Raw genomic sequence first — 18,554 nt, 5'->3', positions numbered from 1 at the left:
GCAGACATAGCATTAATAATATAATTCAACTGATTCTTTTCTAAACATATGACAATAATTTCTTAACATGCTTATCAGTATTTTTAAAAATAACTAGGTATTATAACTGAAGGTCAGCACCCCTTTTTTTTTAAATTTTCCAACAGAATTTCCTATTACATGTGTACTTTATGCTGAAATACGGTGATTGCCCAGTTGTCAAATAGAATCCAAAAGCCTTAGCATGGCCTATAAGACCCTACATGGTCCAGCTGCTAGTGACCTCCAGGTCCCACCGTGTATTCTCTTTGCTCACGTCCTCCAGCCACACTAGCCTCTGGGCTGTCCTTGGAATAAAACAAACATAGTTCTGCCTCAGTCTCTGTATTTGCTCTCCTTTCTGCCAGGAAAGCTCACATGTTCACACGGCTCACTCCTTCACTTCAGTCTCGGTTCTGCTCAAGATATCACCTCCTCAAAAAGAGTTTTCCTGACACCCTAACTTAAAGTGCCGGCACCCATCACTCGCCAATCTCTTAACGTGACTTATTGTTTTTCATAGGGTTTAATCACTACCTAACTTTATATTTTATACCTACTCTGTTTTTATCAACTGTCTGTCCTACTAGAATGTGAGCTCTGTTGAAGCCAAATTTTTGTCTGACTTGCTCTAGAACAAGACCCTGGCACAGAGTAGGAACACAATAAATAGCTATTGAATGAATTAATATGAATTCTCTTGGAATAAAAGAATTGACTTTGCATTTTGTTTAATAATATCAGAAAGCTACTCAGTATGTATATTCTTCTTAGTCATTTACATTATTTTAAGGGAAATATAAAGCCCTAAAAGTTGAATTTTGAAATATATATATAATTCATTCTATATCTGTGATATTTATCCCTGCAAAGATTTATTGACATTCAACCGGCCCACGATTCTTCTGTGTTACAATGAATATCTTCTTTTTAAAATAAACAATTTTTGGATTATGAAATTAGTATATACTCACTTTAGAAAATCTGGGAAATACAAATACTATAAAAAGAATAAACTTAAATCATCCATAATTTTACTACCCAGAAATAACTACTGGTAAAATGTTTTCTTTCAGTGTTATATAAAATTGAGATCCAATTGTTTATCAGAGTTTATTATCTGTATTTTTCCCTTAACATTTTTCATTTAACATTATACCTTAAGCATATCTTAAGAAACATAATTTTTAATGTCCTCACAATATTTCATTTTGTGTATGTCTCATACATAATTTAAACATCCTGTTTGTCTCTTATTCTTGAGTATTTAGGTGGTTTTTGGTCTTGTGATACAATTATAAAAAATACTGTAACGATTATCTTTGTATAAAGTTGCACATTTATCTTCAGATAAATTGAAATAAATTTGTACTTTTTAAGGTGACTAATACTATTTTAGTGAAGTGTGCTATCTCGATGCTTATAATAAAGTATTAAACATTCCCATTTATTTAGGGATAGGATTTTTTTAAGAATTATATTGATAGTTTCTATGTTAAATGGGCTCATATTATACTTTTTAGTTCTTGCACTTAACATTATATCATTGACATCTTTCCAAGTTACTGCCTATATGTGTACTCTCCCTCATTTCTTTAAACTTTTATATAAATTTACATATATGAATGAACCATTTTTTTTGCTTAGTATCCTACAAATGGATATTTAGTGTTGCCCCCTATTTTCTCACCAGTATAAATATTGCTGCAATTAAAACTATCTTTGCTTATTTGTGTAAATTTCTAGAATTAGAACTGCTAGGTGATCACACCAGTCAGAATGGCCATCATCAAAAAATCTACAAACAGTAAATGCTGGAGAGGGTGTGGAGAAAAGGGAAGCCTCATACACTGTTGGTGGGAATGTAAATTGATACAGCCACTATGGCAAACAGTATGGAGGTTCCTTAAAGAAACTGAAAATAGAACTACCATATGACCCAGCAATCCCACTACTGGGCATATACCCAGAGAAAACCATAATTCAAAAAGACACATGCACCCCAATGTTCATAGTAGCACTATTTACAATAGTCAGGACATGGAAGCAACCTAAGTGTCCATCGACAGAGGAATGGATAAAGAAGATGTGGTATATATATATATACACATATATATACACAATGGAATATTACTCAGCCATAAAAAGGAATGAAATTGGATCATTTGTAGAGACGTGAATGGACCTAGAGAGTGTCCTAGAGATTGTTCATACAGAGTGAAGTGAGAAAGAGAAAAGCAAATATTGTATAATAACGCATATATGTGGAATCTAGAAAAATGATATAGATGATCTTAGTTGCAAAGCAGAAATAGAGAAACAGACGTAGAGAACAAATGTATGGATACCAAGAGGGAATGGGGTGGGGTGGGAGGAATTGGGAGACTGGGATTGACACATATACATTATTGATGCTATGTATAAAATGGATAACTGATGGGAACATGCTGTATAGCACAGGGAACTCACCTAGTGCACTGTGATAACCTAAATGGGAGGGAAGTCTAAAAGGGAGGGGATATCTGTACGTGTATGTCCCATTCGTTTTGTTGTTCAGTGGAGGCTAACACAGCTTTGTAAAGCAACGCTGCTCAGCCATAAAAAGGAACGAAATTGAATTATTTGTAATGAGGTGGATGGACCTAGAGACTGTCATACAGAGTGAAGTAAGTCAGAAAGAGAAAAACAACATATGCTAACACATATATATGGAATCTAAAAAAAAAAAAAAAAGGTTCTGATGGACCTAGGGGCAGGACAGGAATAAAGACTCAGATGTAGAGAATGGACTTGAGGAGATGGGCAGGGGGGAAGGGTAAACTGGAACAAAGTGAGAGGGTAGCATTGACATGTATACACTACCAAAGGTAAAATGGTAAAATAGCTACTGGGAAGCACAGGGAGATCAGCTCTGTGCTTTGTGACCACCTAGAGGGGTGGGATAGGGAGGGTGGGAGGGAGACGCAAGAGGGAGGGGATATGGGGATATATGTATACATATAGCTGATTCACTTTGTTATAAAGCAGAAACTAATACACCATTGTAAAGCAATTAAACTCCAATCAAGATGTTAAAAAAAAAAAAACAACATTGTCAGAGAGAGAGCCTGCTTGTATTTTGTAAAAACAACAACTAGAAAACACTACTAGGTGAAAGCATTTGTGCATTTTTAGTTTCGACATGTGTTGCCAAATTTCCCTTCATAAATGTTTTGTGAATTTATGCTTGTAGAAACAGCAAATGAGAGTTCTTTCCCCATACCCTCTCCAACACTGATCTTTTAATGTCTTATAGTATAATAGATGATATATGGTATCTTACCTTTAATTTACATTTCTTTTAATTTTGAATAAGATTAGTCACATTTTTGTATACTTGTTAGCCATTAGTCTTCTCCAGGCTGTATTTTAAATAGCTGCTGTCTTTCTTCAGCAAGAGATGTGTACTTAGGAGTGAATATTCCACCCCATATTATTTAATTTTTCAAAATTATTTACTTCACATGATCAAATTTGGATATATGTAAAAATGTTAGGCAACGTTTTATTGTTATTTTTATGTTGTTTTTGCTTTTGCTTTTTAAAGTAGAGGATTCTCTGCCTGTTAAAATTTGTTCCATAGGAAAATAAAGTTTAATTTCAATGGCTATTAAATTTATAATAATTATTTTTATGAATAGGTGATGTGTTACTGAGTTTTGGGAAAAGCATGCATCGAATTATAACAGAATTTTGTCATTATATCTTTGCCATATAAGTGAAAGTGTTAATTTATTTTTAGTGATTCTCTTATAGAGTTCCAAACTTAAGGTATTCATTAAAGTATTTGACTCTAAGGAATCATTCACCAGTACTACTTTTTATGATAATGAGTATATTATTAACTCCAACATATGGAATAGTATAGTAATAGGTAGTTTTGCTTAAGGTTTCACATACATTATCTCATTTGACTCTCAGGCTAATCTTGAACCTTTAAATGTTAAATGACATACTCACAATCAAGATCACATGGTGGTTAACATGGATCTAACTCCAAACCCATGCTTTTTTTCTGTTTAGTAAATAGATCCACAGAATGAGAGACATCTGCCATCATCATATAGTAACACCTGTTCTTGCTGTCGTAGCCAAATGAGAGTCAGAAGCTCAGCTCCTCCTGTTTTGTGTATTAGGATCATAATCACTTATATTTGAGTCTTGTTCTATTCATTCATAAGTCTATTTCACAACCTTTAACACATTTTGTCCTTGAAATCGTCACACAAATTAGGTAAGACCAAAAGTACTGCTTTCACTTTCACCCAAAAGGAAAAACACTCTCATGGAAATGATTTTTTTTTTGAGATTGATAGTGAATTAATGAAGAGCCAGGATCAGAATCCAGGGCTTTAGAGTTTTAGATGTACAAGGATGATCTGTCACTTGCCAAGTTGAATGTGTAGAATTTGATATATTACTAGCCTCTATATAAATAAGGTTGAAAATGAAACAGAAATGTAGTCTTCTGTTTTTCCATCTGTCTGGCATTTTACAATTCTTCATTGCAAAATAAGGCCTAGGAATATCAGCCCATACATTTGTGAGATTCTATCTCCTCCTCCTATCAGAGAATATAATGCCTGTTTTAGTTTGCATAGGACAGAAATCTCTAGAAAAGGACACTAAATGAAAGTGAGGAGAAACACACACATACACACACACACACACACACACACACACACACACACACATCCTACCCTGACTCTAAGATAGAAATATTAAAGAGATTTGAAGTGCATGGACAAGCTTAATAATTGACATGTCTTCAATGAGGCCAAAATTTTATTTTGATTCACTTCCATTTTGAGTATAATAGAGTGTATTGTTAGTATTTTATTAATAATATGGTTCAGATTTTGGTATTTTATAAATTAAACATTCATATTTTTCAAAGTTATGCATTTCTTAATTGATTTTATTATGCTATTTCTAATGGAAAGATCACCTTAATTTAATTTAATGGAAATCAGTAAGGACCTAGAGTCACTTAATAAATTTACCTTCCAACAGAACTTGCAGGGATCCCTGTACATAACTGCCTACATTCTACATTGCCACATTTGGGAGCATTGCTTAGTGTATATATATATATATATATATATATATATATATATATATACACATACTTTTTTAAAGATAAATTTATTTATTTTTGGCTGTGTTGGGTCTTCGTTGCTGTACTTGGGCTTTCTCTAGTTGTGGTGAGCGGGGGCTACTCTTCGTTGCAGTGTGCGGACTCCTCACTGCGGTGGCTTCTCATTGCGGAGCATAGGCTCTAGGCACACGGTCTTCAGTAGTTGTGGCTCACAGGCTCTAGAGCGCAGGCTCAGTAGTTGTGGCTCATGGGCTTAGTTGCTCCGAGGCATGTGGGATCTTCCTGGACCAGGGACAGAACCCATGTCCCCTGCATTGGCAGGCGGATTCCTTACCACTGCCCCACCAGGGAAGTCCCTGCTTAGTATATTTTGTAAACTTGGTCAAATACATGTTTTTCTCACAGCGTACCCCAGAGGTTGTTATCATTGAGAGATACTGACACAGTGTTTACGCGTCATCAATAAGACCTTCACTTTGAGTTGCTTTTTCTTATGGTGATGATTTGTCAGCCTTCCAAAAATATTTTTTATTCAATTCTGACCCCTTTGTGAATTTAATAGAATCAAAAGACTTGCCTATGACAGTAAAATGGTTTTTCCCAGTTAATAGTTGTCTAGCTCTAATAAGGATCTAGTCAAGTTTCAGTGAAGATGACCTATTTACCACTCTGTTTGAAAGAGTTGAGCCAACTGCTTTCAGTAGTGAAATTATTCCATGGCAGGTTGTGTGCTATACCAATCTTTTAGACCTCTAACTTCTTTTAAGAGGAAAATTAGATTGAACTCTAATCCTGCTCACTAACAATGGCTGCATATGTGTCTTTTCTCTTGGAACAGCTCAATGGTTATTCGGGACTTAACCCTACGCAGTGCTGCTAGCTTTGGCTCCTTCCACCTGATCCGTCTGCTCTACGACGAGTATATGTTCTACTTAGTAGAACATCGTGTTGCTCAGGCAACAGGAGAGACACCCATAGCGGTCATGGGTGAGGTAAGAGAGGCTAAAAGAGCTATGACCCACAGGGCTTTCTAAAAAGATCTGAATTTTATTTTAATCTAAATGTATTAATCGTTGAAGCAATGGTTCCTAACCAATGAGTTTTGGACCCCAGAGGGCCTGTGTGGTTATTTCGGGGGGTCCTTAAATCCCTCTGTTCATACATATTTTCTTAGTCAAAGGTTCTAAAACTGTCGATTATATCATGTGAAAGTACATGGAATATTTAAATATGCTATAAAGGTGTCTATGTAAAAGAAAATCTTGAGAATCACTGAACTTTAAAAAATCCTTAATATTACTCAGCCATAAAAGAGAATGAAATAATGCTATTTGCAGCAACAGGGATGCACCTAGAAATTACCATACCAAGTGAAGTTAAGTCAGAGAAAGACAGATATTATATGATATCACTTATATGTGGAATCTAAAAAAAATAGTACAAATGAATTTATTTACAAAACAGAAACAGACTCACAGACATAGAAAACAAACTTATGGTTACCAAAGGGAAAGCAGGGGTGGGATAAATTGGGGGGTATGGGATTAACAGATGCACACTACCATATATAAAATAGATAAGCAACAAGGTTTTACTGTATATAGCACTTGAGCACAAGAGAACTTGATCCAGTATCTTGTAATAAACTGTATGGAAAAGAAATGAAAAAAAGTTTATAGATATATACATATATAAATATATGTATAACCAAATCACTTTGTTGTATGCCTGAAACTAACACAATATTGTAAATTAGCTATACTTCAATTAAAAAAAAATCCTTATTGACTGGAAAATAAGAAAGATTGATGCTTCTGATAAGGCTAAGGGCTAGGAACTCAGAGGAAAAAGTTAAATATGTGTTTTGTAGACTCTTTTTCCAAGTGCCCAAGAACAAAATGAAGGATAATAACAATGATGATGAAACTGATAGCTAACATTTTGGGGGCACTTACTATGTGCCAAACACAGTCCTAAGTCCCTTATGTATAATAAAGCATTTAACACATACAACAACTCTTTGAGATAGGTGCTACGTTATCCTGTTTACAGATGAGAATCTGAGGTTCAGGAAGAAAGCTAAGACACAGAGAGATTAAAGGGTTACATAGCTAGCAGACAGTGGAGACCTGTTTTGAATATTCAGTCTGATTTTCATACCCATGCTCCTAATCACTAAAGGTGTAGGAAAAAAATTCTCTTCCTCTTAATTTCTGGATAGTGTCAAAATGTATTTTCAACATGTCGTAAAGCTAAAATGCTAAAGTTAATATACACAAGGGCTGGTTAATATAATGAGGGATAGAGGCACATGCACAAACAATTCAGCCCTGGCTCACTTTGTTGTATTGAACTGGGTTTTGATTGAATCCAGATTTTGCTGGATTATGCCAGGTTAGGCAATGTTACATACCACTGCCCAAAGCAGTCAAGAAGACATGTTCACTTTTAAGCTATGTGTGTGTGCTTATTTAAATTAAAAAAGTAAAAATAAATATTAGATGCTTTTCCTAGTTTAATAAATATGATGATAAAGGTATAAATTTAAAAATATATTAAAATACCTCAAGGACCTTTATAAGTATTCTAATATAAATAAAATACATGTGATTTTTATTCAGAAAGTTGGTTAAAATATTCTTCTTTCCCTCTTTAAAATCCCTTGCTGTATGCTGATCTATATGTGTTTGTATGTTTCTTAATGATGATTGTGCCTAAGTGATGCCAATTATGTGTATGTGAGATTAAGCAAGATTCATTTTAGCTTTTAAATTACAGGCAGGACCTCATCATTGACCAAAACAATCTGGACTTTTCTTAGATTTGAGTTCCCCTCAGTGCCTCTTTCCTTAGTTCTCTTATAGATGCCTGGTTGCAAAATGCCCAGTTGGCAAGTAGATTAAATACGATAAAATTTTTTAACTCAGGGCTCAAAACTTCTGAAATAGACATGCCTTTTGGTATATTTAACACATTTGGCAACTACCTCATATGCTCCAGGACTTCTTTAACAGGATAACCAGGATAATGATAAACAGCGATTCTCATTAACACCATGTGGCTAATCCTGATGCGTGATCTCTGTTTCCCCTGCATCTCTAGGGAACAAAGCCTGTGGCCATGAGCCAGTGACACAGTGTGAAGACTTAGTGACCTCCTCATATGCTAATACAAGCAGTACTGGCTCACCAGTATTAAAATGGCCTTATATAGTCTATACTGCCAACTAATCATTCTAATGATCTAATTGACATTCTTTTTTACTATATGTAAACAATGTAAATGAATAAGACAGATTGCCACATGATTCAAAGATATAATATAAATAAAGTCTAGATCAGAAAGTAAGGTATAAATACCTTCTCTAAGATCAAAGATCTAAGCATACCTCTTGATTTCTTTGCTTACTATCTCCTTACCCAATTTATAGGAAAATCCTTTGAGCTGTCTATGCTCATCCGTTATTCAGCCAAGGCCAAGTAAAGCTAATTTTACAGGCTTGATCTCCCCTTAAAACATTGATGCCTTGTAGACCTGTTGGCCATGGTCATATTATCATGTCTAAAATTTCTTGATTCTTGGGAAAAGGAGAAGGAAATTCAAGGGAAAGGAAGGCATGCATGTCTCACGTGTTATCCTAAGCCTACCCTAGAAATGACATTGGAGGTAAAAAAGGCTTTCATGTGTCAAGCCTCAGCTGCATTCTTAGCTCCGTAAATGACCTCCCTTTCCAAACCTCAAGTCCAGAAGTGCCTGTGTATATAATGGGAGCAACACCGCAGGCCAAAATCCATTGAAATCCATAAAAATCACCATTACCCTCAATTGCAGCAAGTGGTTTTCATTCATCAGTAACAACCACCACAAAAACAGTAATAATTGTCACTATTTATTGAGAATTTATTATACCCTTAATGAAATTAAGCTCTTGATCTATCTACTAATGGTCCTTTCTCAGTAAATGGTACCCTCCCTGTCGATCATGTTGGATATGTGAGCATCATCTTTATGTATCTTTCTGTCTTGACCTGCATATCCAACCAGTTACTAAGTCTGCCCTTTCCCAAACTCCCCATAGTGCAGTCAGTATCATCTTATGAAAATGCAAACCTGATTGTGTTATCCACACCTAAAACCCTTTAGTGGCTTCTTCTTCTTCTACTTAAGGAAGAAAAGTCTTCCCTTGGTATAAGATCTGGCCCTGTCTCTCTGATCAACCTCACCCTCCCTCTTCCAGGTCCTTCTGCTGCAATCACAGTAGTCTTTTCTCTATTCTTATTCACCAAGCTTTTCTCATCATTGGACCACTGTGTAAACTGTGCTTTTACCTGGAACCCTCTGCCTGACTCTCGTTGCCCATTCTAACTCCTTCATGTCTTAAATATCGAGGAGGCCCAATTTCCCCCAGACTATGTTAGATGCTCCTTTTCTCTCTGATTTGTACTTTTACTTTCATTCTAGAACCTACGTAATATTAATTGCGTGATTCTTTGTATGATTTGTGTTATCGAAGATTTAATGCCTGGAAATAATGGAGAACTTTAAGTCAGAAGGACTAAACTCTACTTATAGTTCTGTCATTTATGGTAGTATAATCTTGGGCAAATTGTGTTCACTTTTGTTGATTCTCAAACTTATCTCTAAAATTAATTTATTCATTTATCTAACAAATACTTCTTATGCATCTACTCCAGACCAAACATTATAATGTTTAGGTTGTAGTGATGAACAAAATGGATTTTGATGCTGCATTCAAGGAACTTATATTTTAGTAGGGGATACATATTTGTTAAATGTTCATATAACTACATAGCTATAAATTCTGATAAGTGCTGTAAAGGAAAATTAAAGGGATATAGGAATACTTAAAGAATAATATTCACTTGTGAGTGAATATTATTTTTAATCTATTTTACAGATGATGAAATGAGACACAGAGCCAGTCACAGTCACACAGAGTCACACAGCTACTAGGTTGTAAAATCAGTTTCTGAAACCAAGCAGCCTGGCACGAAAGCCGTTGCTGTTAATCTACCATGCTTATTACCTGCTGCAGGATGGGGTGAGATTGGAATAAGAATAGTTCAGAAATCAGTAAAGGGACAGCTGAAAAATAGTCACAAACTTTATTGGACATTTGTTTTACCTTTGTAGGTGCTGTATTTGGGAGAGGTGTCAGGCAGCTAAATAGATCCAGAAGCAAAAGGAAAGGTTTCCCTTTCAAAGTAACTTAAGGATAATTAATACATCTTTTCACTAATGTGAATTCAATAAATGAGTTTTAAAATTAACATTATTTACATTATTTGAGCAGGCAAGAGAGACCAATACATCATGTTTTACATATAAACACAGTATACAAACATACAAGTTTTATTTTTACATTCCCTGTAGCACTGACATTTCAGTTGTTGAAATGAAGGCTACCATGTAATGGAACCCCGAAATGAAACAGCATCACCACCATGAGTTTTCTTCTAAACGTCAGCCTGCTACTACATTAATACTGAGCAGTAAGTTATTTAAAGCATTTACATTTCCAAAGTTTCATTATTATTTTTATTTTTTGCCTAGATGATAAAAAGGAAACTATTTACTGCTAAGATTTATGCAATTTTTTGAATTTTTATTTAAATATTATAAATATGCCAATAGAGTTTCTGGCAGTGGTGAAATTTTAAGAGTAGGAATAAAGTAAAATAAACAAGTTGCATCTCTTTGCACACCTGTTAAATTTTTTTAAAAATCATAAGGTTTTCTGTACAGCTCTGACAAGGAAAATTGAGCAGAAAATATCCTTTTATTTGGATTTTATGACTAGTTGAAGGATATTTAGAAGTTAATGGCATACATGCTTTATTTCTTTAAAATATACATAGTCTTAATGTATTCACTGAATCTACAAATTTTTATTGCTTCATAAAATGATTTTCTGTGACATTTTTATATTTAATGTATTAAATATATTTAAATTGCCTTTATCATAATTTAATTTTACTTAATATTATATCTTTGTAATCAACTTTTTGAAATAAAAATAGGAACCAAAAGCTGCTTTAATTGCTCAGCTGTGAATATCAATATTAAAAATATAATATTTTAGTAATATTTTTAGGGAAAAAAATTGAGGAACTCTTAAGGGTTTACCATTAAAAGAAAAATGTCTTGGCTTCAGTAAAATTGATATACTCAAAGTGAAAGGGGAAAAAACTCTTTAAAGTTTAAAAACTGGAGAAGAGCCATAATAATTCACAGGCAAGCTTTTAGGATAAAAGTTGAGTGAAAAAGTTCCATTTGATGGAAGTACAACCATTGTAAATATGCATGGATGCTTAAGATAAAATCAAATTAATGAAAAATAGATTTCAGTGAGCATTATTCTAGTGCAACTAGGGAATACACTGAAAATGTACCTGTTGAATAATAGACTTGTTATAGAATATTTTAAAAGGGATGAATCATATCACAGTTGAAATCATTTGCAGGAAAAAAAAAACATCTGGGAACAGTAGTAACTTAAAAAGTGTAATGAATACTTGTCAAAAGTTATATTAGTTATTATTTATAATAAAGCTTACTGTTTATTAATATTTTTCTAATTGAAGACTGGTCTTTTGACAACTACTCTGCTAAATGTCTTACATTTTTATGTAATATTCACCACAACCTTACAAGGGATATGTTAGTGTTCCCATTTCACCCATAAGGAAAACAGAGGTTGAAAGTTGCCCAATATCAGAACTAGTGGTAGCGCTAACTGTAGGAAGTGGGGCTGTCTCACTCCAAGTAGCCAAATCGGTTCAATCCACATTTTAATTTTTCACCATATAAATTGTTTATAGACAGTTTTGGAATAGGGACTAATTTATTTCTGTCTGAACTTTACAACTCCCCCAAATGCCTGCACACTCGCAATCATGCACAACCAGATGCCTGGTATGAAAGCTTTCATTATTTTGTTCCAAGGCTTCTTTCCTCTGCATTGCAGGATGCATCTTGATAGTCCTACCACCCTTCCCCTTTCCACTTTTTGTTAGTAGATGTTCAGAATATGCAAACTAAATGGAATATTAGTCTAAGCAAATTGCAGTTGGAAAGCTAAATCTGCCAGAAGACAACAACAACAACAAATTACACCCTTCAGCTCCTCTGTACCCACCCACAGACCTAAATCAAAGTTATGGTTTTAGAATTTGCAGTTTGCTTTTAGCTGTAAATCTGCTCCTCTGCATTAGCACAATTCTAACAACTTGAAAATAAATGATAAAAGTGACTCCCTGGAAAGCCTTTCTCCTCCACCTTCATCCTCCAAGTTCCTAAGAATTATCTCTGTAGATGCTCTCCTGTATTTTTTTCTCCTCTTTCCTGGTTTGTCATTCTGTTCCTTACTCTCCTTGCATGTGAGCAAAGCACCTATTGACTCAGCAGCCCAGGGCTGCAACCCTATCCCTCTGGGATCCCTGCTCATTAGCTTCCTCCACTTGGTTTCCTTCCCTGCTTGCTCTGGGCTCTAACCTCTCCTCACATCCTCTTCAGGGAATGGAGTTTTGCTCACAGCTCTGGTCTAAACACAATCCCACAATAGGTGCCCCAAAAATACTCATTCAAGGAAGGAAGTACAAAAGAATGATGGAAAGACAGACAATCAACTAACAGAACTTCTCATTTCATTTCATGATGGACATACTGGATTTCTATATCAGGAAAATAATGCTCCTAGACCAAGAAGAGCTCCCTTTCCCCAGAGTACTCCTTCAGTATTTCAGAGAACCTCCGTTATGAAGTTGGGTTTTCATAAGTGCTTACAACTAGAGATTAGTTTTCCTGAAGTGTTTGGAAGTAGGAAAAGAGAAGAAAATAGAAATCCAGGATTTCTTGACATTGTTCAAGAACTAAAATGATCACTGTAGACGTTAGGAAGGGAAACTCGGCACACTGTCCTCTTCAGCAAAGTCCACCACTGGGCTCTTTGCTTAGCAACAGGTTAGCCTGGTAGCCCAGCCTCAGAGTCAACTAGGTGTGAAACGTTACCTGGCCTAGATTAAGCATGACAGCTCCCCCTGCTGGCCTCCTTGCCATGCTCTACCATCCTGTGCCCAGCCCAAGTGGCTCTGGCCTTCCATTGTCTTTCTGGTATTTTTGCTCAGACACAGGTGAAGTTGATGGTTGCTGGTCCTCCTGGTAAAGAAATAGTCCTTGTTTGGGATGGGTAATTTCCTCAATTCACGGGAATTGTTTTCTGCTTTTCACCATCACTATACTAAAATATACTTTCATAAGTATGAGAGATTTCCAGCAAGTATATGGGCCAGTTGTGATGATCCTTCCATCACTTCAAATCTGATTCATGCTAGTGGTAAAGGTCTGCTTGGTACAAAGAGAACATGTTTCCACACTTTCACCACCCTTGTCTCTCCAGTTAATAATTTCCAAAAAAAGGAAAGTGGTATAATCAAAATAGATACTCCTCTGACATAATAAATTGATATCATGCTTTCCTGATAGACAGTGAAGGTGGCCTCAGTGGGAGCTTGTCTTTAGTTAAGAGCACCAAGGTTCTTTCTTTTCAGCCCACAGTTTTATTTACATAAAGGATATGCTGCCAGGCCCAACCCTAGCATTTGGGTAAATAGATCTTGGTAATAACTTGGAAGGCTGGGTTTAAATTTAAAATTCTTAGGCTCCTCCTAGTTCCATGCCAGAAAATGGTGACATAGACATAGTTGACCCATGGCCCACCCTGTGGCCCCTAGACCACTTCTCTTGTGTATCATTCCCTATCCTGTATTGTGAAGAGCCTGTGCTCATGCTTGTGGGCACCTCAGTCCAGTGTTCAGGTTTTGTCTGCCCTTTGCAAATAGCTGCACCTCCGCACTGGCTCTCCCTTCTTTCTTCTGATGGGTGGACTTAGGGAGAGACCTGCACAGGCCTGAAAGGGGACTTGGGGCTTTAGGCAGGGAATTATGGGATCTCAGGTAACAGAAGTATGGTCTGGGGGTAGGAGTGAAACACAGGGTTCAGGAGGGCATATCCACGTGGCCCAGTGGACTCCTTGTCTGTGGGGAGGGCCATGGCCACAGGAAAGGCAGAGCAGGGCTCTCCGTGGTGTGGGGCTCAGGACAGAGGCCCCTCCTAGTTTGGCCTAATGGTAGCATTAAATGTTAATGGTTTTGAAATTACTTTTCTCCTCAAAAGCAACTAAGGCCTGTATTCCTACTTCTTCACTACCTGCGTGCTCACTTATGAGTGCTTCTTAGAGGTTTTTCTTCTTGAAGTATAATTGATTTACAATATTATATTAGTTTCAGGTATCCAGCCTAGCGATTCAGTATTTTTACAGATGATACTCCATTTAAAGTTATCACAAAATAATGGCTATATTTCCCTGTGCTCTAAATATATCCTTGTTGCTTATCTGTTTTATACATAGTCGTTTATATCACTTCTTAGAAATTTTGAAACAATATAAAGGTAGATAAATTACTGTGTTCCCAGGGCGCAGAGGGCAACAAAAAAGCCTGAACAGTCAGAATCATGATGAAAATATGCTACCCGGGTAGAGAGTAGCCAACAGCGCAAGTTGCCAGGATAGCTGGCTAGCCTGAAGGGGTAGAACCAACAGCAAATATAGGGCAGAATTTGCCTTGCTGTGAGGCAAACGGGCAGAAATCTTAGCCATCTTAGCAGGCTTCAGTAAAACTATTTGGAAATACATAGAAAAGTCCACTTCCAGAAAAAAAAAAAAAAAAAACAAGGAACACAAGATTTTACCAACTGGAACACTAACATGACTTGCGAATTTTTTAAAATCTGAAATCACTTTAAAGTCAGCAATTATTTTTCCTCAGTTGTGAAATCCTGTACCAGTGCTAAATGCAATGCTTTGACTAATTTGGTTCTCATTTGGAAGACATTAAAGAAAATAATAATGTTGTGAAATCCCTTATGATTGAAATTTCAAGACATTTCTCTCCACCGTCAAAAACATTCAAAATAGTTGCCACTACCTAATGCTTTTGTGATCGATTCTACTAACTTCGGTTAATAGAACTGAAATCATAGGAGATTGTGCAGCTATCTAAGGTTTGTAAAGTTCAGAACATTACAAAGTTCAAGCTAAGTACAGAATGTTGAAAGATTAGAATTGGGTCAAGAACTTCCAAATCTGCATGGGAACAATCTTCCTGCTTTTATAGGAACTGCTTTAAAGGCTGTTACTCCTTTATTGACTTCTTAGAAGAACAGAGCAAGAAGCAGTTGGTTAGGTCAAGGTTTACATGTTGACATTCATCTGAGCTTGTCAGCTATTTCTGGTTGCGTGATCATCCTCATTACGCTAAAGGTACAAAACATACACACACACACCATCCTTGTTTAGGACAGCCCTTCTCATGGTATTTGCTTGAGTCATAAATGGCTTGGTCAGTACATCAAGTGACTTCAACTTCAGCCCTAGACTGAGTTTATAGTGTCAACAACCTTAGGTCAAAGCCTAAGGAACACTTCCATTCTGAAGCAGCAGTACTCCTTGTAGCCCCACTCAGCTAGAGACATTTCATTTTGAAATCACCATCTTACGGTTTTAGGGTTAAATGGAATTCTAGGACTTTAGTATTTGAAAATTGAGTCTTGAAGACATTAAACCCTGTCTATTTCATATATGTGGAAACCTGAGGATCAAAGAGTATTATGTCTGGGGTCACAGGACTGATAGTTGCAGAGTTGGGATTCAAACCCAGGTCAGGCTGGCCCCACACCCCAAGTTGTTCAACACCCAAATTTAAATTTCATATTTCCCATTTAATACCTTTGCAACCTGGGCAAGTTATATATATGTATGTCTCAAGAAAACTTGAGTTTTCTCATCAACAAAATAAACATAAGAACCATTCCTTCACAGGGATGTTGTGAGGACTAAAGTAGGAAGGAAGATAGGTATAGGTTATTAGGTATAGGTAGATAGATGGGGTGGATAGGCAGGCAAGCAGACAGGCACATACAAGGTACCGGATTTTTGTTAGTTCCATTTCCTTTCCCTTTCCTTTCCGTAAGTATATAAATGTCTGAAGTTATGTGTATTAGTCAAGAGGGACTATATTTGATTGCCTTCTACTCTGAATTAGAGTTTTTAATATTGATTTTACACTGACAATCCAAGTAATACTGTGTTGAATTAGACCATCATTTCTTGACAATACAAACATAAGCTTAGAAGTTGAAATTAATAAAACAGATAACATAAAGGCATGTGAAGTCTTTAATAATACTATATTACAAGGGGAAAATAGCCTGTAGACTGTTTTTGAATGGTGAGTCAAATGATTCATGGAATTACAAAGCATCCACCCACATTATTTGGGATGTAGCCAAAGTGGTAATCAGAGGCAAACTAATTCAATGCTTTATAAAACACCGCCAACATAATAGAATGGGGAAAGGAGTCAATTAGAAAAGAAAATGGCAACATTAGGGAGGAAGCATAAACATAATTGGGTCTAACTAGACATAGCTAGACTTGGATAAAATCTTATCAGTAGGATTGATTGAAAGGTCTTATACGTACTTATGAAGCGGGAAGAAAGTATTATATATAAAATTATATATATATATATGTAAAATTTATGCAAGTTAAAAGGTAAATGTCCCAAAGAGACATCTAATGTCAGCTAATCCCCCGCTAGCACCTTGGCATCTGGCTGCAGCGTCTATACAGCATGGATCCTCATGGAACCATGGAGTAGTGTTAACACAAGAGGGCTTTTCCAAGGTTGTTGGAGCTGCTTGTTGTGCAGTTTGGTGGCACAGGTTGCTCTCATGAAACTGTCCAAAGGACCAGTATGTATGTAACTGGTCCTTAGTGTGTAACTTTATCATCAGAGTTTCTCCTTAGGCCTCCGTTTGGATGTGGAGCTTAGGGCTGTTCTGGCCCCGCTACTCAGTAGCTTTTGATTCCCTCAGTTTTGACTTCCACTTCTTTGTCAGGAATGACTTCCTTATGTGTCATCACTAACAACTTTCAGCTCTGTGATCTTGGTAAACTTCTTGGATGTATGTGTGCTTCCAATAAGTCTAAACCTTGAAATGCATGCTATGAAAAACTTTCAGAGATAGGAAGTTTTATACATAAAATTCAAAGTCTGTAAATGAAAATAAAGAACAAATGCCCTTAGTGAGAAATATATTATAAAAAATGAATTTGTGCCTATATACAATACCATCCCACCTCACCCCTAATGAAGAGCACAAAACAGACAAAATTGAGGGGAAAATTACTGTGTTACAAGCGCCTTGATCTGGAGGATGTATTTCCTCCAATAGTAGAAAAAAATTTACTGTCAAATGATTTTATTCAGGCAAATATGACAGTTTTTTTTGAGGTAGCTTAGATGTGTGTAGTAGGAGGTATAATGACCCCCAAAGGTGTCTACATCCTAACCCTGGGAACATGTGGATATGTTAGTTTACAGATGGACTTAAGGTTACTAATTAATTGACCTTAAAATAAGGAGATTAACCTTGATTATCTGGATTGGCCCACTGTGATCACAAGGGTCTTTAAAAGTGGAAGAGAGAAGCAGAAGAGTCAGTGTCAGAGTGATGTAGTGGAAGAAAGACTTGACCGGACATTGCTGGCTCTGAAGATAGACGGGGGTCACACCCAGGACTGTGGGCAGCCTCTAAAAGCTGGAAAAGGAAAAAAGAAATTCTCCCTAAAAATTTTCAGAGAGGAATACAACCCCGCCAACACCTTAATTTTAGCTCAGCGAGACCCATTTTGGAATTCTGACTTCCAGAATTAAAAAATAGTAAGTTTGTATTATTTATAGCCACCACATTTGTGGTAATTTGTTTCAGCAGCAATAGGAAACTATTACAGTATAAAAGCTAAATTGCTCTGAATGAAGTCAGTTGTTACTTGTGGATTATGAACTCTTCCTCCAGTATATTATTTTTTTCTTACTTCCTCCCCTCCTCTACATACATCTCACTGACATGTCTCCATGGATGACTCCACCCCAAAAACCATCCTCATCTAGAACTATTCCTTATTTGCTTTTACCAATGGAGAACTTATGCTATTGGACTATCTCTTCACATCTTCATCCAAATTGGAAAAAAAACTCCCCACTAGGGAGGCTTGCCCCATCTAAATCACTAATACATGTAATCTTTTTCCCAGTCTCTTTTCCATGCAATCTTTCCTCGTATCCTAGACTTCATCCCTCTTCACCCACTAATTGACACAAACACCAACCTTTATCTGTCTCTGTCTGTACATACAAGCCTCCATAGAAAAGAGAGGAAGATTAGTCTTCCAACTGATTTCCATCTTTAAAACTTGACCCATGTTTCTTTCCTTGTGACCATCATTTTTTGATGAAGCTAGTTCTTAAAGCCT

At 36.2% G+C, this 18,554-nt stretch overlaps 1 protein-coding gene across 2 annotated transcripts in view; it reads left to right on the top strand.

Annotated features, from left to right (window-relative positions):
* Positions 1 to 18,554, top strand: part of RFX3 (regulatory factor X3) — a 291,963-nt gene that overhangs the window by 263,029 nt on the left and 10,380 nt on the right. For both annotated transcript variants that reach the window (XM_060014684.1, XM_060014683.1), the window contains one exon: positions 5,994 to 6,147. In XM_060014684.1, the coding sequence (XP_059870667.1) occupies positions 5,994 to 6,147 (154 nt within the window). The remainder of the gene's footprint in view (positions 1 to 5,993; positions 6,148 to 18,554) is intronic.

This window comes from Delphinus delphis, chromosome 6 (genome assembly GCF_949987515.2).
Source record: "Delphinus delphis chromosome 6, mDelDel1.2, whole genome shotgun sequence".
Lineage (NCBI taxonomy): Eukaryota > Metazoa > Chordata > Mammalia > Artiodactyla > Delphinidae > Delphinus > Delphinus delphis.
This window is presented reverse-complemented; position numbering and strand designations above follow the sequence as displayed.